The sequence below is a fragment of the Saccostrea cucullata genome, unplaced genomic scaffold, assembly GCF_032062105.1.
Source record: "Saccostrea cucullata isolate Sc308-1 unplaced genomic scaffold, CSIRO_AGI_Scuc_v1 ctg555, whole genome shotgun sequence".
Taxonomy (NCBI): domain Eukaryota; kingdom Metazoa; phylum Mollusca; class Bivalvia; order Ostreida; family Ostreidae; genus Saccostrea; species Saccostrea cuccullata.
This window is the reverse complement of record NW_026936559.1, coordinates 311,575-335,566: the sequence shown is the minus strand read 5'-3', so window position 1 is coordinate 335,566 and position 23,992 is coordinate 311,575. Positions and strand designations below refer to the sequence as shown.

The following is a 23,992-nucleotide window of genomic DNA, read 5'->3' as shown; positions in this document are numbered from 1 at the left end:
ACAAAGAATATGCAAACACAGACCTCCAAAACAGAGGTAGGATTGCAAATTACATGTAAACATGTTATAACATATTTGAAACATGATACTTTAATAAATTGTTTGATTGCATGTTGTTTACCGTCCCTCTCGAGAACTTTTCACTCATATGGAGACGCCACCATTTGCCAGTGGAGAGCTGCAAATTCTGTCCTATACTCCGCACTTACGGCTTTTGAGCAGGGAGGGATCTTTTTCGCGCCAGCACCTACTGCGACATTGCATGGGACCTCGGTTTATACGGTCTCATCCGAAGGACCGCGGTGTCCACGCCCCACAGTGGGATTTGAACCCGCAACATAAGGATCAACTCCTTACTTTGCGACTCTAATACAAACGCTCTACCACTGCACTGCGTGAGCGACGATATTCTAATAGAGAAGACGATATTGGTTATCAAACAGCAAAGCTTTAAGATAAACGTGATGATTATAACTTTTCAATTAAATTGTCAATGATCATATTGATCACAGAAATGATGATTTTTAACAAGACTGCTACTCTTGATTTGTCAACTTGTGAGTCAAAAACTTGCCTCAATTTTGAAAAGTTCTCATACGTAGACATGCTCTTGCGTATCGCATCAACTGAGAGATACCCTGGTATTAACCCCATCTTCAGGTGATAAGTGTATATTGTTGCATAAGAAAGCTAGGGAAGTTGACAATTTAACTGAAAAGTTAAGAGTCATCACGTTTATCATAGAGCTTTGCTGTTAGATTACGAATACCTCTTTTCTTATCTATTAAAATATCCAAACATGAAACAGATGTGTCAGACCCTGTGTTATCTTTTATTTCCAGCTCACCAGGATTTATCACTTCGAAATAAGAAATGGAAATAACTATTTTTAATTGATAATACGTCGTCGATATATCTAAATGTCCAGTTGAAAGCCACTCCAAGAATTTTTATTTCTTTTCACGTAAAAGATTTTGAATAAATTCTACTTCATTTGAATACAAAAATAGGTCTGCTAATAACAGGGCGCAATTTTGTTCCCATGGGAATTCCAAAACAGTTTTGGAAGACTTGTCTCCAGAAATATTATATATACCGTCAATATCAGAAACGTGACCATATTCAGTGTATTTGCATGTACATAAGATTTTTCTAAAAAGTTATATTGCAAATAACCAATGACAAGGTACAGAGCAGCTGTCAACATCAGCCAAGATACGTCAAGTTTATTGTCCCGACAATGGAGCTACAACTTGCAATATGATTGCTTTAATTATCATAGTTGATATCCTTGTCTCATCGACCTGTACGTCATTACCTTGTCTCATTGACTTGTAAGTCATTACCTTGTCTCATTGACTTGTAAGTCATTACCTTGTCTCATTGACTTGTAAGTCATTACCTTGTCTCATTGACTTGTAAGTCATTACCTTGTCTCATTGATTTGTAAGTCATTACCTTGTCTCATTGACTTGTAAGTCATTACCTTGTCTCATTGACCTGTACGTCATTACCTTGTCTCATTGACTTGTAAGTCATTACCTTGTCTCATTGACTTGTAAGTCATTACCTTGTCTCATTGACTTGTAAGTCATTACCTTGTCTCATTGACTTGTAAGTCATTACCTTGTCTCATTGACTTGTAAGTCATTACCTTGTCTCATTGACTTGTAAGTCATTACCTTGTCTCACTGACTTGTAAGTCATTACCTTGTCTCATTGACTTGTAAGTCATAACCTTGTCTCATTGACTTGTAAGTCATTACCTTGTCTCATTGACTTGTAAGTCATTACCTTGTCTCATTGATTTGTAAGTCATTACCTTGTCTCATTGACTTGTAAGTCATTACCTTGTCTCATTGACTTGTAAGTCATTACCTTGTCTCATTGACTTGTAAGTCATTACCTTGTCTCATTGACTTGCAAGTCATTACCTTGTCTCATTGACTTGTAAGTCATTACCTTGTCTCATTGACTTGTAAGTCATTACCTTGTCTCATTGACTTGTAAGTCATTACCTTGTCTCATTGACTTGCAAGTCATTACCTTGTCTCATTGACTTGTAAGTCATTACCTTGTCTCATTGACTTGTAAGTCATTACCTTGTCTCATTTGATAAATAGTTCATACACAAAGCATACCTTTTCCAACTGAATCAATATATAGACAAAAAATCCTTAATTATGCAGATGATAAGGCATAAATAAGGGAAACTGATGATTGACATGTTAATAAGTCAACAAAGTTATCATGTTTATTACAATAGCTGCAATTTAGCTCTTAAGAAAATGACCCTTGCACTGTATTTCCTTGGTATAAATGGAATATTATCTTAAAACAAAAGATGTATTTATTATTTACTATCTATGTCATATATGTTAAAACTGTACAGTATATCATGAAAAATCTTCAATTTTTATGCAATTTTTTTTAAATATGGTTTATGCAATATTCTTATATCATAATAGGGTTTATCTTCATCAAAATAAAGTTTTTGTTTTGTTTTTTTTACATTAAGTTAAAGCTCATAGTGATTTTAATATATGGTATGACACACATTCTACCCAAGATGCATTAATTGACCAAGTTTGATGACTTTATGTCTAATATTTTTTTCAGTTATCACTGTTCACATACAGAAATAGTCTAACCATCTGAATTATAGGTCATGGTGACCAATATGTATTACCTGACATAAAGTAGTTTGATTGTGTCTAAATCTCACTTTATTTAAGTTGAGATGGATATGAAAAGTTCTCACTGATGGTCACATGAATGTGAAGGCATGCCATAATACATCTCCAGAAGAGAATAAAGTATAAAACCAATAGTTTTGTCATCTTTAGGAAGACAGAGGGAGAAATCAAGGGGTACCCACACCCTGTGCAGAATGGCACATTCGAAAAATCAGGCTTAAAAAATGGAGAAAATAATTATCATTTCAAAATTGAAAATATTTTAATACTTTTAAATGAGAATGCATAACCTTAATAATTTTGTCTTAATGCATGTAAAACTTTCAATCTTAAAAGTTATTAATTTAAACAGATGAAAGGTTTTAAGGAAAATTCTATAGCTTCATTTCATATATTTTATATAATTTTATATCCTTAACATTAAGTTTCTTAAAAATCAAAAAATGAACAGTTACCAATTTATACAGAAGTACAGAAAGTAAACTTGTACATGTACACTCCTGTTGCAGAATTAAGACTTTTATAAACAAAAACAATTCTTAATCTCCTTAAAATGTGGAATTTCCTCCTAAAACTCCCAACAAAAACTGATTTTTTCCTCTACTTTCCCTTTAATAGTCCTCTCCTCGACTGATGACCTCCTTACACGTTGGTCTGAGAAGTATGGTGTGTTCAAACTGGGCCGTGTAACAACCCTTAGAGTCACACAGCGGGGGATAGGGATCAAGGATGCCAACGTCACACAGGTTTTTGAGAGCTATGAGGTATTTAGTCTGCCCCAGGCGATCCAGCCAGCGCCGACAGAAAGCTAATGTCCCAAAGTTCTGGTTTATCACATTCAGCAGTTGCTTTGATTTCTGTACCCTGTGTAATACAATGAAATAAATCAATGATCACCACAACATCAAAATGTATCTATAGCTGAAATATGTAAAAACTTGGTGAATGCAAGACTTGTTTTTTACAGAATCAATATATATGGTTTAAGATGCCACAATTACCAAATATGTACCATGATAAACGCATGTTGAAATATTTATTTATGACACCTGTATGTAAAATCCATTTACAAATGTGCTCAGCATCTATGCAGTTACATGTATTTAGACAGTGATTTTTTTTTAAGAATGAGTATTGCATACTTTAAAATTTGTAACATTTGAGAATACTACTTTTAATATGCTAAAAATAACCTTTTGACATTTACCTCAAGGGCACATGCCCAACATCAAAATTCTTCATATAATGAGACGTTTCCATATCGTCATGGACAACTCCTTTTCCTGTACTTCCAAAAGTCTCTATAGCATAAAATTCCATTTCCTAAGGGATGGAAAAATGAGAATAAATACTACTGTATACAGGGTTATTTTCGCCCTTTCATGCTTGCAAACAATTTTGCCCCGTTTTAAATTCGCCCATCCATAGTTTTGTTTAAGAGATTATACTGAATTGTTTCAATTCGCCCCGTTTTAAATTCGCCCAAATGAGAGAAGGGCGAAAGGGGCGAAAATAAAACGGGAGCGAAAATTTCCCTGTATACAGTATCCACTTATGATACAAATGAACTTCACAAGAGTCAAAGTAGAATCAAAATAAGGTCCAAAATTTTGTTACACAATAGTTTAACCTCAATGATATTCTACCCCTATTCTTAATGTCACTTTATACCTCCATTCTTGTAGCCTCCCCTCCCTTCACTATGGGGACTGTCTTCCCAGCATGGATATTGTACGGACTGATGGAGTGACCATTCAGATTGCGTATGGACTTAACTGGCAAAGAAAAAGGATATTCTGGTTGTACTTTTTTAAAACATATAAAAATTTTACAAACTGTAGTTATCATTTTTCGTACAGGTATTTCATTTTCTAAAATATTCTTCAGGAAGATGATGAAGCTTCTATCAAACAATTAAAGTACCTACTGCTTTTTCTGTTCTTGTTTTTTTTCTTGGTTTTTGTTTGTTTTTTCATTTGTCTCCTATTACAGATAGGTTAATTTCAGTAATTGATTTAACATGTAAATTAATTTACCCTGATATGTTTTGCCATCTAGTTCCACCTCATATGACTCCATGACTTCTTGGATTCGCTCCCCAATATCACATAATCTAACGTCAATGCCTGCTTCCTGTAGAAGGGAAAAAGAAAGATAATTGAAAAAGAGTTGCCTTTTTATTTTCCTCGAGACAACACTGATAACCACCTATATGGATTTTTAAGGATAAATACAGAGTATATCATACTTATGTACATGTACATGTAGCAGAGAGGTATTTTTAAATTATAAAGCAAAGAGCACCAGAATATTTTTTTTTCATTCTAGAATAACATTTCATATATGTAACGTGCGGATGCGCTAACTGGACTGTCTTCAACAAGTCAAGAACTCCATTGAAAGTTTATAAATTTATTTTACAGGACACAGAAATAAAACAATACTGTTCAACATTTCACAAAATCTCTGGTGTTTCACAAATTCATAAAAACCTCTATAACTGGAGTCTTATCCAGTAATTAATTATTTCATGTGCAAGTCTAATTCTCTTAGACCTATTAAAATCCTAAGTTTAATCCTAAACTGGTAATGAACCAGTAATCATGAAAAATCTACACCAGTAATATACTGGTAAATAAATATTATTCAATCTCTGAATAAAGTTTTCCCCCACACCACTTAATACTATCAAATTATTTAACCCAAAGAACTAAATTAAACACACACCTTGATACAGTGGTGTAATCTGCTGTCTCTAATCTACTCTACTGTCTGCAACTCTCGTTCTTACTATATATACAACATGAAATACTACGAAATACGATAAAATACGATAACCAATCAGAAACATCGCGCACCTGATCATCAACCAATCACAGGCGATACGCGATAACCTTATTCCCACGACTACAAAAAGTTGTGCACATGTTTCACCATAAAATAGAAACAAGTAAAATATTATAACTACTTTGTAAACAAAATAACTTTCGTAATAATTAAAGAAGATTGACATACAATTAATTAAATAAATCGCCGCTTACAACTTTTAACATTTTAAGAAAAATGCATTCTGGGAAACCGCACTTCCGGAATAACAAACCATGCGGCGAAAGAGAAAACATACCAGGTAACAATTTACCAAATAATCGCTAAACAAACACTGTTTTAATTATGTGATCATGTATACAATATAGGAAGCGATAGATAACAATTAATTTAACATCATAACAACATTAAAATCTCGAAAAGCAAAGAAAATAACGTATGCGGCAATACACATCGTCTGACAGAATTCGGGGGTCGTATCAAAACACAATGCACACACAAAAAAAAAATGTATTCAAGTAATACAGTTAAAACTTCGTGATTATAATATCACTGTAACAACATTTGTCACAATATATGTTACATGTATTTACCTTAATTCCTGTATTTGTGGCATCTTTGACTGCTTGTAGTAATCTGTCATACTTTGGATTGAAAGACAGGGTGAAAGCACAGTCAATGATTCTACCTGTGGAAAGCAATCCAGGTGTCTTATGAAATAATCATGGCTAGTTCAATGCATGCATCATTGCTAAGGTATTTCTCCTACTGTCTAGGACATTAACACACATTTTTTCAACTTCATACATCTTAAGTGTTCAAATGCATTTCTTTATATTCATATCAATTGAATTTTAAAAACTACATTTACATTTTATTTAGTGTAGCAAGGAAGTTTTTCAAAGCTTTTATGTACATGTATAAATTCTTAGATTCAGAAACGAAACTACTTAAAGGTAAATACAATGTCGACTAAAAAAATACCATTTATATGAGTTCCAAAGTCAATTTTGCAGACATCGTCCACCCCTAAAACTGTTGGATCCCCAGCATTTGGTGTATAGTGAGCAGCACAGTGGTTGAGAGAGCAGCCGGTGGGGAACGCTAGCCCTGCCTTCAGACCATTCTCATTGATCAACTTCCTGGACGTGGATTCTAAAGTCTCACTGAAATATTACAAATATTACAAACTCAAACATAAAACACATTTGAGAAATTCAAACAAAAAAAATATCTTTTTGTCTATTTAATATTTTTTTTAAAAAAACTTACCAAATATCAATCATGGTCATTCCTGGTTTTATGTATTCTTTCATATATTTTCTAGTCTAAAGAAATAGAGAAGGTTTAGTTTAAATCAAAATATGACATTTAAAACTATAAATCAGATCAAACTCAATTAACATCCACCATTTGAGGTCAACTTTTAAAAAAAATTTTTTTCTTTGCCCTCTCTTGACTCTGGATGAAAAATAATGGTTGGCACGTTGGTGGAATTTTTTTTTACAGAAATTTTTTAATATCAATCCTGAATTTACAAAATCTATAATATTTTATTTTTTGGAATGCATCATGTTCACTAGCCAAGGGTTTCTGATACGCTACTCTCCTCATGAACCCTTGGCATACAGAGAAGTAAAAAGACGGGATTGTTTTTGTCACGTGTTCTCGAATCTATCAAGTACGCACAGATTGCGTCATCGACAGAAATAAAGACACGTGTTTAAAAAGAAAAATAAATCCAAGTTTTTTCAAAAATAATTAAGAAGCAATAATTGAGTTATGTTTATTTATTATTTATAGTACAAATTGGAAGCTTCAATACATATTCTTAATCACCTATTTAGAAGATATTGGATGTCACCATAGCTATGTCATCTTACGGGTCGTTGTTTACTTGCGTTTTTTATTTCTGAGATTAAAGAGTCAAGAAGTATCCCAAACGCAAATATCGTCATTTACAAAAAACAATTGCTGATTGATTGACCAGGTGTACCGAATCCCAATCAGAACTGGAAAAAAAACAACTTTTATCAACACCATATGCCAAAGGATTATGAGGAGATTAGCGTATCAGAAACCCTTGGCTAGCGAAGATGGGAATGCATAAAAAATATCTTTTTTCTTGTAAGTTAAAAAAAAAAATCTGAATCTGTCCATTTTTAGCACGTCAGTCTGGAGTGGATGACCTAAAAAAATTTTTTAAAGATGGCCTCAATTGAAAATTCCTCTCTATTTTATTAAAGTATTAAATGGGGTTAATATGACTACTGTGTGTACTTAAAAAAGCTGCCTTTACAATTTAGCGGCATTGGCTTGGACAACAATGCAAGCAATTCCTGAATACTGTAAAAAATCATTTATCAATACAGTATATGGTGCAGATGTGTGAAGCACTCATTCAGAATTTTGCCAAAGACTCAATATCTAGTGACTGCACTCAGATTTGGAAACCTCAATATATGTATGTACAGTATTTTTTGAATGTGACTTTAACCCCTCTCTTCTAAACACAACCATTTATAACAGGTATTAACATCACCAGCAGAGAAGGCTATATAGATACTGCTTTCCCCTAGCAACAGAGTAAGAGGGGATATAGTTACGTGCTTGTGTGTGTGTTATTTTGTCTTTTTTGTAGAACAGAGGTGACATAATTTGCAACGATATCATCGTCCAAAGCTGCCTTGATTTATAGAGATATTCTTAGCGAGGAAATGTTCTGCTTTACAGTGACTTTGTTGTATAAAGAGTATCTTGTCTGACCCCCTGATAATACTGAAAACTGTCTAATCCAACACCTTTGCAATCCATCACAAAATTTCTTTCCCATTCCCTTAATTTCATGTTTGTTTACACAGTGCAATCCGACCCTATCTACTGGGTATTCAAACACAAAATTTGTCTCCCAGTGCATGTTGTAAGTCACAGGTTTTACTGTATATGTAATTGTTGGCCCTGATTCCCTTCACTGATTAATCGTTACAAGAGAAGTGTTATTACATTACCTGTCTGTGTGCCTCTGCAGCTTGCCTGACCTCCTGGTAAATGTAATTGTTGGCCCTGTCTAGAGCTCGCTTCTCCTCGTTTGTCATTCTGTCTCTAGCTGTTGTGCTGTGTAAACAAAGGATAAAAATACTTCAAAATCAAAGATTTAATACTGTGGAAGAACAAAACTGATGTTCACAATGAAATTTTTTTTATATTTACACTATCTGTCAAAGTTGTTAATTCTTTCCATTCTTGTAAAAATATCTGTCCAATGTCATGTTAAAAGCATTAGAAGAGGATTAAATGATTAATTTACAAGAGACATATTTTTCTGGGATTAATTCCTGCAATGTACAATTTTTAGTCCCCTACCAATGAAACCAGAGGGGGTTATAGGTTTCCTCTGCGTCTCTCCGTCCGTCTGTCTGTCAGTCTGTCCCACTTAGTTTTCTGCACTTTTTTTCTAAACACTTGCAGATATTGAGCTTATTTTTGGTATGTGAGTGTATCCTGATGAGTTACAGATCAAGTTTGAATGTGGTTTCACTTCACTGATTTTTGACAAAATTATGGCATTTTTAATTTTTCATAATGGTTTAAGGTCATACGCAACGTAGTTTGAACTTTATTGGGTTCTTCCACTAAATGAAGGACATGTGTGCAATATTTTTGATGTCTATATATGGATTTGTACACTTCTTCTAAAACAATTCTTGATGAAAAAAAATCCGTAGTTTATGTTTTGTAATTTTTGTACATTTTTCTTTGAATAATACAAAAAATTTCAAAATTTTATATCTTTTCAAAACCCTGGTAAGGCATGCTGATTTTTTTGTCTAAGAACATGTAATGGTATTATAAGTTTACATTTAGAATATCTTGAAAAATTATCAGTAGGTACATTGCGTATGTCTTTAAGATCAGGCTCGTGCTGCGCTAAATTCCGATGGTCAACATGGTAAATATAAAGCAAGAAAAGACGTTGAAAAAAATTAGTTGAATTTTCATCCTTGTGTGAATTATTTTATAAGGTTAAAGGCATTCACAACCTCAAAATCAAGCAGTTTTACCTTGGACATAACTTTTGCACATTATGAAATGACATTCTTAAGAAAAAGGGGAACCTGGTAGGGGACATGTATTGTTTATGCAATACATGCAATACTCTCAGAATGCTTGTTTCTGAGTAAATTTGTCAGAGTATTTACATGAAAATAGTGCAATTATGATTGATATTGTCAATCTAAAAATTCTGTGTTCCTTTCTTCAACTCTGAGGAATGAGTACTTTTTATGCAATGTATCATATATATGCAGGTTATTACAGTTTTTGTACATAGAAAGTGATCAAAGGGCACTTAGACTTTTTTCCAATCCAAGACTTCTTATTTTACTGCTGGAATAAAACTGAAGTCTACTCCTGATTATGGTGAGAATTACCTGTCCTGAACCACTGGGTAGTCCATTATCTCCCCCTCTGGAAAGTTTCCCTCTGGGAACAGTTCTGATATTGGTAAGGAAGGGGGATTGGTCTGTTGTTTTTGTCCTGTAAAAGATCTAACTTTAAATACTGAGGGTCAAAATTATTTAAGCATTTATGATCATTCACTGAAAATAGACATGATAGATTAGAGGCAAAACAAGATATGGATACTGACAGTTTAATGGAATACTTGTCCCTGTTAGATATAATGGATTCCCAGACTGTGTGTTCACATTTCAACATACATACATCAATGAATTCATTAGAAATACCTGTATTCTTTTTCTTCTTCTTCTTTTTCTTCTGTACCTCCCCTTCTCCTTCCTCCGCTCCTGTAAACATGGCCATTATCTTAATCTTGTTAAAATAAAGCATACTATGTCCACCTTGAATGTCTCACATATGCTCCCTGCAGAGACATTATTTAAAAAAAAATTTTTTTTGTTCTTTTCTGAATTTAATAAGATCAGCTAGATAGAAATTATGTAAATCAATATTTTTCTAGATGAATCTAATGTCAAAATAAATTATGTCAGCACAACAGATGTTATCATCCTATGACTTGCCTTTCTCTGGTGAACCATTTATGTTCTGTTTCTCCAATGTGTCTGTGATTTCATTCATAGCACTTGTGTCCCCTTCACCTCCCTCATCTAGAATCAAAAATTAATAATGAACATTTTAAATAATTCAAAAAGTAAGTGAAACATTTGGTATTTTAACGCTTTATCACTAAAATCACGGAGTTTACATATGGTATAGGGAGTACCGTGGAACAGCCCCGCTTATGGCTTAGCTTTAAAAATCTATATTTCTGCAATATACAGTGTTTAAACTACAAAAGACACGACACATTAATGTGGTCTAGATAAGTATTTCATTCATTAGTTAAGGGGCAATATCCCTCTTCTAAGAGAGATAACTTTCTGAATACAATTTCCCATGAAATTCAACGAATTGTCATGTCAGATTTCATAGATTCCATTCACAGGCAACTTAATCGAATCTGTTACAATGTTCAGAATTGAATTTCTAGTTTCTATTGCCAACATTTTTATTAATTATTTATAATAGTTTACCTCAAACATTTAAACTCAGGTCCTTTAAACGGTGTAAATTGAGATATTTCTATCTCTTAACGTATCAGTTATTTAATTGATACAGAAATTTCAGATACAGACTTGTTTATAAACATTTTATTAATATTTTGTTTCACTAACTAAAAATATTTTCAAGGGCAATAATGGAAAGATAACTCTTGATGATTGATGCGTATTATTTTACAAGCACAGAAAACAATTTAATATTTAAGGAATGAAGCTAATTTCAACTTATGTTATACGATATAACATATCTTGGGGCAGTTTCTGCTTTATAAACCGCGAAGCGGTTTATAAAAAAGCATAACCTGCCCCAAGTTATGTTATATCGTATAACAAAAGTTGAAATTAGCTTCATTCCTTGTAATTTAATTTCAGTGTAGACAATGAGACAATTTTTCCTCTGGAAAAAGGCCTTTAAATAAAGCATATTTTAAAAGTAACGTCAAGCGGAGTAAATACGTTTTTGACGTAACTCATTGTGACGTAGGCAAGTTATGTTATACAAAATATTATATGTTCCTCTGAATGATTCAGCCGATGAAATTGCTTGATACAAGTGAAATTAAATTATTCTGATTTAAAAAGCAATGCTTCAGTATGTTTTATAATGAGAATTAAATAATGTAGAAAAGTTAAACTTATTTAATTTCAGTCAGACTTTTACAAAACAAAGTAATCTACCTATTTACATATAATATTCAAAAAATGTTTATTACTTTTTCTTTTAAAAAAGTGTAAAAAATATTTTATTACTGTAAACAAAATCAATATATTGAAACAGAATGGAAATTCTTTTTTTTTTTAATTCCATTCAATGGGTATATTACTGAAATTAGTCCCATCTTTCATTACATGTATTTTATTTCTTGGGATTACAAGTTTCAAAAGAAGATATCCAGAGATTAGACTGTATTTTCGATTATAGTAACGTTTACATATTGTCTAGACTTTAAATGTTTGCCTTTGTATAGTAAAACCTCGTAATATTGTCCATTTCCTGTTATTAGTCTGACCTAGTGATGGAACGATTGTCGCCGACAATCGATTGTCGGTCGTTAGGAGCTCTTTGATGCTACTAATCGATTATAAAATAAATGTCGCCGACATCGCTAACAAAAAATAAAATTGTCATACTTTAATTTTATTACCAAATCGAAGTACAAGGAGCATAAAAGCAGTGATGAACGTTGAAAACATGGAAGGACTCCGTGTCTTGTTGATACTTTTACCGCCATGATTAAATATGGGGTTAGACTAATACCAGGAAATGCTAATTTGCAAGGTTTTACTATACAAAGGAAAACATAATTAGTCTAGTTAATCTTTAAACGTAATTATTATCATAAATACAAGTCTAACTTCTGGATGATTACTTTTAAGACTTGCAATTTTATTATTTTAACTAATTAAAACTAATTCTAAGAAAATGAAAGAAAAAGTGAGCTAGCTCACATACCCCACACTCCCCCAAAACTTGACAGTGAAACACATAATGAAAGGCACAGCTAGTGCACTTTAAATACATAGTATAGATCAAAAACGCAATAATTGCAAAAAAATCTTCACATCAAAATGTCTTGCATATGAGGACATTTAAATGTGGAATGAAGTTTCTAGATAAATAATGGAATCAAAATTTCTTGGCATTATACAATTCCAAACATTAATTTGAAGTGGTTGGGGTGGGGGGGGGGGGGGGGGGGGTGGGGTGAGAAATTTTCTTCAATAATACGCAAAACTCTTTGGGATAAAATAATGGAATATGCATGTCCTAAACATCTGCATAGGTTGACAAAACTATGTACAACAGTTTAAGAGGAGTGGTGCTGACAAACTGTTCATCTGTATATTCAAAATATGGCCAAAAAGTCTAAGTTGGAAAGTGTGGAAATTCCCGGAAAAATAAAGGAATCGGAATTTCCTGGTAATATGAACATCTACATATTGTGTCCTAAATATCTGCAAAGTTTAACGAAATTCTGTGCAGCGGTTTATGAGGAGTTGCGCTGACAAACTGTTCATCTCTATATAAAAGGTATGGCCAAAAACCTAAGTTTTTAGTACGGGAAGTCCCGTAAAATATAAAGGAATCGGAATTTCCTGGTAATATGCACATCTACATATTGTGTCCTAAATATCTGCAAAGTTTTAACGAAATTCTGTGCAGCGGTTTACGAGGAGTTGCGCTGACAAACTTTTCATCTCTATGTAAAAGGTATGGCCAAAAACCTAAGTTTTCAGTGCGAAAAGTCCCGGAAAAAATAAAGGAATGGGAATTTCCTGGTAATATGCACATCTACATATTGTGTCCTAAATATCTGCAAAGTTTAACGAAATTCTGTGCAGCAGTTTATGAGGAGTTGCGCTGACAAACTGTTCATCTCTATATAAAAGGTATGGCCAAAAACCTAAGTATTTAGTGCGGAAAGTCCTGGAAAAAATAAGGGAATCGGAATTTCCTGGGAATATGCACATCTACATATTGTGTCCTAAATAACTGCAAAGTTTGACGAAATTCTGTGCAACGGTTTATGAGGAGTTGCGCTGACAAACTGTTCATCTCTATATAAAAGGTATGGCCAAATGCCTAAGTTAAAAAGTGCGGAAATTCCCGGAAAAAATAATGGAATCGGAATTTCCTGGTAATATGCACATCTACATATTGTGTCCTAAATACCTGCAAAGTTTGACGAAATTCTGTGCAGCAGTTTATGAGGAGTTGCGCTGACAAACTGTTCATCTCTATATAAAAGGTATGGCCAAATGCCTAAGTTAAAAAGTGCGGAAATTCACGTAAAAAATACCGGTAATGGAATCAAAATTTCCTGGTAATATGCACATCTACACATTGTGTCCTAAATATCTGCAAAGTTTGACGAAATTCTGTGCAGCGGTTTATGAAGAGTTGCGCTGACAAACTGTTCACCTCTATATAAAAGGTATGGCCAAATGCCTAAGTTAAAAAGTGCGGAAAGTCCCGAAAAAAATAATGGAATCGGAATTTCCTGGTTATATGCACATCTACATATTGTGTCCTAAATACCTGCAAAGTTTGACGAAATTCTGTGCAGCAGTTTATGAGGAGTTGTGCTGACAAACTGTTCATCTTTATATTCAAGGTATGGCCAAATGCCTAAGTTAAAAAGTGCGGAAATTCCCGGGAAAAATAACGGAATCGGAATTTCCTGGTAATATGCACATCTACACATTGTGTCCTAAATACCTGCAAAGTTTGACCAAATTCTGTGCAGCAGTTTATGAGGAGTTGCGCTGACAAAAAAAGAGGACTGACTGACTGACTGACGGACTGACTGACTGACGGACGGGTCAAAAACATTATACCTCCCGCAACTAGTTGCGTGGGGTATAAGTATACTTTTTTCTTTGTGAAAATAAAGAGATGATCGAATCATTTCTTTCAAAAGACATGAATTACAACATTTTCACACAACGACTTTTAAAGATATTACCTGTTATGCATGTCGGAATTGTTAAAAATACAACAAGAACAAGAGGCCCATGGGCCACATCGCTCACCTGAGCACCAAGGGTAGGACTAGTATAAAATGGCTTTTTATTGTAAAGTTTAAATCCAAAAGTAGTCCCATGACCAATCATGGATTTGCTATTTTTTAGAAAATGATTGAGAAGAAGATTTTTAAAGAATTTTCCTATATATTTCTATGTATAACTTTGGTTGGCCATTTTGGCCCCGCCCTACCCCCGGGGGTCATGATTTGAACAAACTTGAATCTACACTACCTGAGCATGCTTCCATATAAATATGATCAATTATGGCTTTGTCATTCTTGAGAAGAAGATTTTTAAAGAATTTTCCTATATATCTCTATGTAAAACTTTGGTCGGCCATTTTGGCCCTGCCCTACCCCCGGGAGTCATGATTTGAACAAACTTGAATCTACACTACCTGAGCATGCTTCCATATATATATGATGAATTATGGCTTTTTCATTATTGAGAGGAAGATTTTTAAAGAATTTTCCTATATATTTCTATGTAAAACTTTGGTCGGCCATTTTGGCCCCGCTCTACCCCCGGGGGTCATGATTTGAACAAAATTGAATCTACACTACCTGAACATGCTTCCATATAAATATGATGAATAATGGCTTTGTCATTCTTGAGAAGAAGATTTTTAAAGAATTTTCCTATATATTTCTATGTAAAACATTGGTCGGCCATTTTGGCCCCGCCCTACCCCCGGGGGTCATGATTTGAACAAACTTGAATCTACACTACCTGAGCATGCTTCCATGTAAATATGATCAATTATGGCTTTGTCATTCTTGAGAAGAAGATTTTTAAAGAATTTTCCTATATATTTCTATGTAAAACTTTGGTCGGCCATTTTGGCCCCGCCCTTACCCGGGGGGTCATGATTTGAACAAACTTGAATCTACACTACATGAGCATGCTCCCATATAAATATGATGAATTATGGCTTTGTCATTCTTGAGAAGAAGATTTTTAAAGAATTTTCCTATACATTTCTATGTAAAACTTTGGTCGGCCATTTTGGCCCCGCCCTACCCCCGGGGGTCATGATTTGAACAAACTTGAATCTACACTACCTGAGCATGCTTCCATGTAAATATGATCAATTATGGCTTTGTCATTCTTGAGAAGAAGATTTTTAAAAATTTTCCTATATATTTCTATGTAAAACTTTGGTCGGCCATTTTGGCCCCGCCCTTACCCGGGGGGTCATTATTTGAACAAACTTGAATCTACACTACATGAGCATGCTCCCATATAAATATGATGAATTATGGCTTTGTCATTCTTGAGAAGAAGATTTTTAAAGAATTTTCCTATATATTTCTATGTAAAACTTTGGTCGGCCATTTTGGCCCCGCCCTACCCCCGGGGGTCATGATTTGAACAAATTTGAATCTACACTACCTGAGGATGTTTCCCCATAAGTTTCATCTTTCCTGGCACAGTGGTTCTTGAGAAGAAGATTTTTAAAATTTTCATTAATTCCCAATTATCTCCCCTTGAATAAGGGCGTGGCCCTTCATTTGAACAAACTTGAATCCCCTTCACCCAAGGATACTTTGTGGCAAGTTTGGTTGAAATTGGCCCAGCGGTTCTTGAGAAGAAGTCGAAAATGTGAAAAGTTTACAGACAGACGGACAGACGGACAGCTAGACGGACAGACGGACAAAATGTGATCAGAAAAGCTCACTTGAGCCTTCGGCTCAGGTGAGCTAAAAACGGGGTGAAACTTACATTGTGCTCCTTTATTATTTTTCATGCGAGATGAATTACAATGAATTTGCCTTCATTTTAAAGATACAAGTCCTATAAATTAAATACTTGTTGATTTTGAATGTGATTTGACATTTTTGGTTCTTTTTAGCGCATATTTGGAGTAGAACAATAGTGTCTGAAAATAATCTATTTTTAGCATTTCACACTGTTTTTGCACATGCTCCTGTGTAAAAATAAGCATATAATGATATTGTTTTTAATGCCTAAAATTAAACTCAGATTTGACTCAGAAGCATACAAACGCTTTTTTTTGTATCAATGTATACATAGATTTCAAGCACGAATTTGATGACAACAACACAAGATTTCCAGTGATTACATTGGTTATGATAAATTTAGTCAACATCACTGCAAAGAAAAAGGTGATACAGCTTTTAATAATTATATGAAAACGTTTGGCATCGTCTATCAAAGCACAGGAGCTCACAATTTTATCAATAAAGTCAAGAGAAATCACTCGATTGACAAAGCCATGTGGCACATCTCTACTTTCGTTTTTGATCATCGCGGGAAATATGATGTATATAGCCTAACGAAAGATAGGAACTTGTTTTAGATCTAGTTTAAACCATGTCATCATTTGTTTTGTTTAACAACTGAATGAACATTCAGAATTATTGCTTCTAGGCAATATTGGCAAAGATCACTTCAAAAGGCTAAGTTAAACAGCCAATCCAAGCAAAATGATGAGCATGAAAAATATTTGAATTTGTACAATTTATATCAAACTTAGGTATTTCTGTCTCTTCTTTGCAGTTAATATTTAAGATTAATTATTGTAAGTTTCATTTAGGGCTATATACATGTATATATTACATGAAATATGTCGGTAATCCAAGCGTAAAACAACGTACGCGCAATGCTACCGCTTTTGAGGTCTCAATCTCCCTATTTTTCAGCATAATAGGTTAACATGTATGCCTTAACTTCACCAACTATCACTTTAATCCTTCACGTAATACACAAAAATGACATGTCATGCATACGTAGATGCAGAACAGAAGCAATTTTTTAGATATGGCGCCTAATTCGTTCCACAGACAATACTTACCATTCTTCTTCTTCTTTTTCTTCTTCTTCTTCTTTTTGGGAGCGTCGGTGGCGTCTACATCGTTAACAATCTCTTTGTCATTCTCATTTTCCTGCTCCAGATTCTCTTTTCCAACGACGGATTCATCCTCAACGTCCGCCATGCTTTTTCTCTTTATAGGAAAGGGTTAGGCTTATGTCAGCTACATGTAAAATCAGCTTATATTGTTGTACTCAAGTAGTTAAACGGATTGTTTGACATGCCTAATATGAGACTTAACTTTTAAAATACAAAATATGAATATTTGACGACAAACATAAATATAATGAGATACGCTTTTTTCCACATCATTAAAAATATATGTTTCACATGTTATTTACGTCAATTAGGCCGTCAGGGTCGAGTGTGACTAAAATGGGTATTAAAACATGAGCCGGGCCGGGAATTTGTAAACTGTGCTAATTTCTGAAAAATATTTTATTCCTTATCACGATACTTTCAGATGTAATTAAATACAGCAAAATCTTAACATGCCATTTTATGAGCTTTATTACCAAGTACATGTAGGATATTTAATTTGTTCAATGATTATTAACGATTGACATTTTCCCAATGGTTAAAAATTGGCAGGCCTAGTGAACAGTGGCAAAGTCGGTTTATTCCTTTTGGGAAAAAATGCCTTTATTTTCTACAATCGGTAAATATTTATAAAATTAATTAAATTTTTTAGCAGTTTAAATTTATTTTTATCAATCCTACACACGAAACTACAATGACTTAAATAATATTAAGAGCAAAAGTTAAACATGTTATACAGATTGGGTTTACTGCCCATTTTACTTTTTTAGTCACCGGGAAAATCAATAAAAGACGTAATATCGGAGTTGAAAATCTCTGTGAAGGCATAATAATTTTATTGTATTTGATAACACCCGAAAGTTTCATTTTTTTTTTGGGGGGGGGGGGGGGGGGGGCTTTGTTATTAGCAAACCCCCCCCCCCCCAAATTTTCAGTTTCAAAATGCCACTCCGGCCCGATTCTGATTTTAGTAATACACATTTTTGTCCCGCTCGACTTGCTGTAATTTATGAAAATTATTTGCTTTTCTTACTTGAATACATTTATAGATCGATAAGCGAGAGGTGACAGTAGGAAGGGTTTTCCAATATTCGATACCGGTACTTTTAAATTTTGCAAACTTTTCACGATGCACAAATATTAGCGGTATTCGCAGCGATTAAATTCGCAAAAGTTCTTTGCATTAACATGAATAGATTAAACCAGAATTGCTTTGATTGTGCAAAATAATCTGCCCTTCAAATTCTCTTCCCAACATATACATAGTTTTACTATCAAAACATAATTACAGTGGAGCCTCATTTATCCGGACGCTTTGGTTCCCAAGCAAATTGTCCGGATAAGTGAAGCGTCCGGATATCTGAATTCTATTAATTTCTCTTCCAGGTATACTGTATTTGTATTGTAACTCTTATATATAAAGAAAGATAAATAATATCATATAGAAATAATAATTTATTATTCTAAAATGGTGATTTTCTCCTCGTCAATAACAAACTGCCTTAAATCTTGCAATGAAGAACGTGGAAGATCTATTTTGCGTTAGCAGATTTTTTTCTTTAAGCTGGCGGAAATGCCGACTCGTGCTCTCTTTGCTGGCGGTAGACATGGTTGTAGCTGGAGAGCAGAATGACGAACATTAGATATAACGCTGCTTATATGGGCAGATTTTTAATTACCCAGCTTATTTTTACTTTCTACTTCCTATAAATTGATGAACATAGCCAAGCGAATTCTCTCATTTGCAGCTTTGATTACACCCAAGCGAGCTGTCAGTATCGAGTCTAATTTTAATTTGAATACTCATCCACGCTAAATCTGACATATTAAAAATTCACGCAGTAATCTTCCCAAGCGAAATCATTGATTGTCTAAAATTATTCAAATTTGATTGAACGTTTTAGTTTTTTTTTTTCGATGATAACTGCCACCAATCAACAGATGAAAATTACACAATACCGATTTGTGTGTGCACATGTGTAGATAACGAGATTATGAAACTATTTCGTCCCGTCTATAAATATAAAAATATTTAAAACCAGCTCTGTACTAAAATTATAAATATCTCGCAGATAACAAATAAGTGAATAGAAAACTGTTTTCTGTTATCGACACAGTTAATTGTTTATTTTCATTTGTGTATCGATCCGTGTATTATGACCATATGGCATATCCACTTAGCATGCTTAATCTGTGGACTAATCATCGTAAGTCATTCATAACAGGTCACAGGTGATCGTCTTGTAAAAACAATCAATCCGTATGTATTTTCTTCCATAGACGTCGGAAGCAAATTGAAAGTGGAGAGGGGGGCTATAATTGAAAGGGGGGGGGGGGGTAAACCAACAAAAAAGGTAAACCCAAATTTTCAATGCCTATATTATGTATATCTTTGCAAAAAGTGGGGGGCTAAGCCTCCCTAGAACCCCCCCCCCCCCCTCCCAGTTCCGACGCCCATGTCTTGTTCAGATTATATGACTTGATAACGAATGAAGAAAACAGGTGACTGGTTTTGTTCGAGACATTTTGCATATTTTATTGAAATGCAATTCTTGGAACTGCTAGGTATCCTGAAAAATATGCCTGGAACACATCGTGCGCATAGTTATCCATCAAAACTTATACTGCGCAACCTATTTAAGACCCAGAACGGAAATAAGAGACTTCGGATCGTCGATTGCTCCAAGATTAAAATCGGAAGCATAACTCCAGCAAGCTAACAAATACGTATATAACGCTCCCTTCAAACATGCCGTATTGCAACCACTATTGAAATACTTATTTCAGTAGTGGTTGAGAGTGCATTTCAACAACAAAGTTAACATAGGTTGCAACCACTATTGAAATAATGATCACTTTTGAAATAAAGATTTTAGCAGACGTTCTGATAGCGTTTCAATTTCAAAATATAAATCAAGTTTCAACCACTCTTGAAATAATGTTCACTATTGAAATAAAGTTTTCAATAGTGATTGAAATAATGATTTCATAAGAGATTCAAATAATTATATTGATAGTTGCTGATAATTCAACCAATTCTAAAACCACATTACAAAACTTATTGAAATAAATTACGTGTTAAGAAATATAAGGATTAATTGTTAATAATGTTTTTCAACATTTTAAATTCATTTTTTTTTAGTTTATCATTAAAATTTCAATTACTTGTGAATGATTATTTCAAAAGAAGGTGAAACTAATTTTTAAAACATCGGCACATTTTAAGTCACTACTGAAGTAACACCTACCATTGTAATAAACCTAACACTAATTTCCCTAGAAAATTAGCTTTTAATGTATTGACTAGTAGACGTTGGATTTACTATTTGTAGTTAGGTAGTTCCATGGATATGAGCGACAATATACTTTTATTCTATATTCTTTTTATTAAAAATAACCACATGTTCATCAGAAAGTTTGTACACAAAAGTATCAGCCTTCTTTCTTCTTTTAAGTGTAGTCTAGATTCTAGTACTCTAATTTCTACATCTAGATGATGTCTTCCTTTCAAAATCAATGACAAATATGAACTGTATATAACAAAAATATTTCAAAATTTAAAATTATTAATTGATTGTCTGTTGGTTTTCGCCGGTTCGGCCAGATGCTGAAGCAGCTTGCTTATAACATTTGCATACATGTTTGAATTATAGGTAGGTCAGTTTGATAAAAAGTGTCCGTATGTCATGTTCTAAATTTTGAATTTACCGGGGGTAAATTTTGTATTTACTGCCACTCGGTAAATTGTTTAAAGGTACTTGGACACAGCTTCACACAAAACTTAATTGAAAATCTTATCTTATTTAAAAGTAATTATAAAACTTCAAATTTTTGGTGGGTTCACTTAATTGACACATCCTTGCACTTCACAAACTTTAATTTTATTCTTAATACTTAGGAAAAGTGGCAATCTTGTTGTGAATAATTGAAAAATATTAATACTATAATCCAGAAAATTCAGAGTAGACATGTTCGAAAGCAAAACAAACATACGATATATTGTCAGTCCGTGTAGTTGTGGTGAGCAGACTTTGAAGATTGAACGCACCCGGTGAATCGTAAACATCAACAATAACAGAGCTCGTGCCTGTTTACATAAACACGAGTGTGATCGTTTTGCTAAACTCTGTACACAACACTTAGCTCGGAATGACGATATTTGTAAAGGAGTTTTGCTTTCTAACATTTCTACTCTGAATAAAATTATTATGTGCATAAATTGCTATGGGGAGATGATTCCTTATCTTTGCAGGAAAATGAAAAAATATTCGGTATTGTTCAAAAATTTATTCAGGAATCAGGTCCTATTAATTAACACTAAATTGTATTATCTCTATTGAAATTATTATATTTTTATAATATCAACACTGTATTTATTATCACCATTATTAATAATTGATATTATTTCCTTATTCATAAAATAATTGTCTTTGTTCTTCTATGTACATGTATATATTATTGTAAAATTTTGTAAATGTTGTATGGCTATTCAGATTTTATGTATGGGAGAGGACTATCTAAGTTGTTAGAACTTGTGTCCGATCCCTTTGACATATTGTCAATAAAATATGTTCAAAACAAACAATAAAATTATTTTTCTGGATAAAAGTTTTAATATTTCTCATTAATACACAAGATTGCAACTTTTCCTAAGGATTAAGAATAAAGTTAAAATTTGTGAAAGTGCAAGGATGTGTCAATCAAACCCGCCAAAAAAATTGAAGTTTTAATAACTTTTAAATGAAATAAGATTTTTAATTAATTTTTGTGTGAAATGCTATTAAATTATATAAGTCGTGATATTATACAGAAAATATTAACTTCAAATCTGTGTCCAAGTACCTTTAAAGTACTACTGAATTCAATATTTCAATCACTTTTGAAATCTATATTTTAATCATTATTGAGGTCTTTATTTCAAAAGTGAACATTATTTCCATAGGGGCTGCAACCTGTGTTTGTTATTGAAATGCACTCTAAACCACTATTGAAATAAGTATTTCAATAGTGGCCGTATTTCAATAGTGGTTGCAACTTATGTTTGTTTCATGAAATGCACTCTCAACCACTATTGAAATAATTATTTCAATAGTGGTTGTTATTTCAATAATGGTTGCAACAATGCCGTGTTGTGGTGCTCCGCCAGACTACTAGTATATCAGATACTATTTTTTTTTTATTGTGTAGTGAACAAATTTGATGTTCATTATTATACAGAATTAAAGCACATGTGTGATTACATGTATGAATTTTATTTATTATTTATCAAAATATTAACCGGTGATTGTTATATTTGCTCATAGGGACATAATATCGAATGAAGATAAATTTATATAAGGATCGATGACTTTAAACGAGGTTAACTTAGATGAAGGTCCTACATGTATAACATATCAACTTATATACGAGTAGGATATGACCTGTCGGTTTAAAAACTGATCGTATTCACAGCATGATCTTGAGAAGCGAATAATTTGGGAATAATATGAAGATAACGAACATTATTCAAGCTCAAAAGTCTATAAAACAATACGAATTGGAGCAGAGCAAACACGGATCTCTAAAACATCAGAGGTGAGATCAGGTGCCATGGAGGAGTGAGCATCCCCTGCCGAGCGGTTACACCCGCGCCTTGTGCTCCTTGTAATGAACGGGAAAGAACGGAAAAATCCGTGGTCAATTCAGTGTATTAATAATGGACTCACAATTAGTATATGAAAAACGTCACTCAGCATTTGAATCAATGATAAATTGTATTTGCTAACAAGGTCATTGTATCGCCCATATAACTTAAGAAATGATGCTTTTAAACGAGACTGCTGATATTTTTGTTTCAACAACTTGTTTGTCAATGATTTGGTGGTGAAGGTATTTTGCTGCATAAGGAAGGAAAGTTGACGATAGAAACACAGGTAATCAGAGATTACAGAGCTCACCTCAACGAATGTTGTCTTTTAGTAAGACAAAGTCATATAATTAACTAACATTCTAAAAGTGAACATCCCAAAATGCACAATTTATGCAATTTTGATCTGATAGGGCTTACAGTTACTTGGAAATAGACATATCCAAAACCTTTTAACTAGTTTCCCCATCAAGAAAATGTAATTCAAATCCAGCATAATTATGAAGCAGTTTGAGAGTGTTAATATCTTAATGCATCTGATTCATTTATGCAAGTTTGGTTGATAAAGGCTTTATAGTTTCTTGGCGATAGACCTGCACCCCTTACTTTTACGTGGTCCATTATCTGGAAAATGTATGTCAGATCCAGCATCCGACGCAAGTCTTTTAGTGTGCATCCTTAGATGTATAATACATGCAAGTTTGCTCAAACATAGGACATGAACCTGCTTTAGAATGAACCTGCTCTAAAAACTTCAACCTGTTCACTCATCAATAAAATGTAAGTCAGATTCAACAAGTCCATAAGTGTGCATGAGTCCTTTGATGTTTCATTCATGCAAGTTTGCTCCACATAAAGGCTGATA

The 23,992-nt window shown here is 33.5% G+C and overlaps 1 protein-coding gene across 2 annotated transcripts; it reads right to left on the bottom strand.

Annotated features, from left to right (window-relative positions):
* Window positions 1–2,939: 2,939 nt before the first annotated feature.
* LOC134245832 (methionine aminopeptidase 2-like) lies at window positions 2,940–17,617 on the bottom strand. 2 transcript variants are annotated; one of them, XM_062728086.1, is made up of 12 exons: window positions 17,445–17,617; window positions 10,562–10,648; window positions 10,268–10,327; window positions 9,953–10,058; window positions 8,531–8,636; window positions 6,795–6,850; window positions 6,507–6,688; window positions 6,116–6,210; window positions 4,733–4,829; window positions 4,368–4,471; window positions 3,904–4,019; window positions 2,940–3,560 (listed from the first exon to the last, which is right to left on the bottom strand). In XM_062728086.1, exons 1-12 carry the CDS (start codon window positions 17,584–17,586, stop codon window positions 3,308–3,310), a joined length of 1,404 nt encoding a protein of 467 aa, XP_062584070.1. In that variant the 5' UTR covers window positions 17,587–17,617; the 3' UTR covers window positions 2,940–3,307. The 2 variants fall into 2 exon arrangements, with proteins under 2 accessions (XP_062584070.1, XP_062584071.1); XM_062728087.1 differs by having other exon boundaries at window positions 10,562–10,633.
* Between the last annotated feature and the right edge of the window lie 6,375 nt (window positions 17,618–23,992).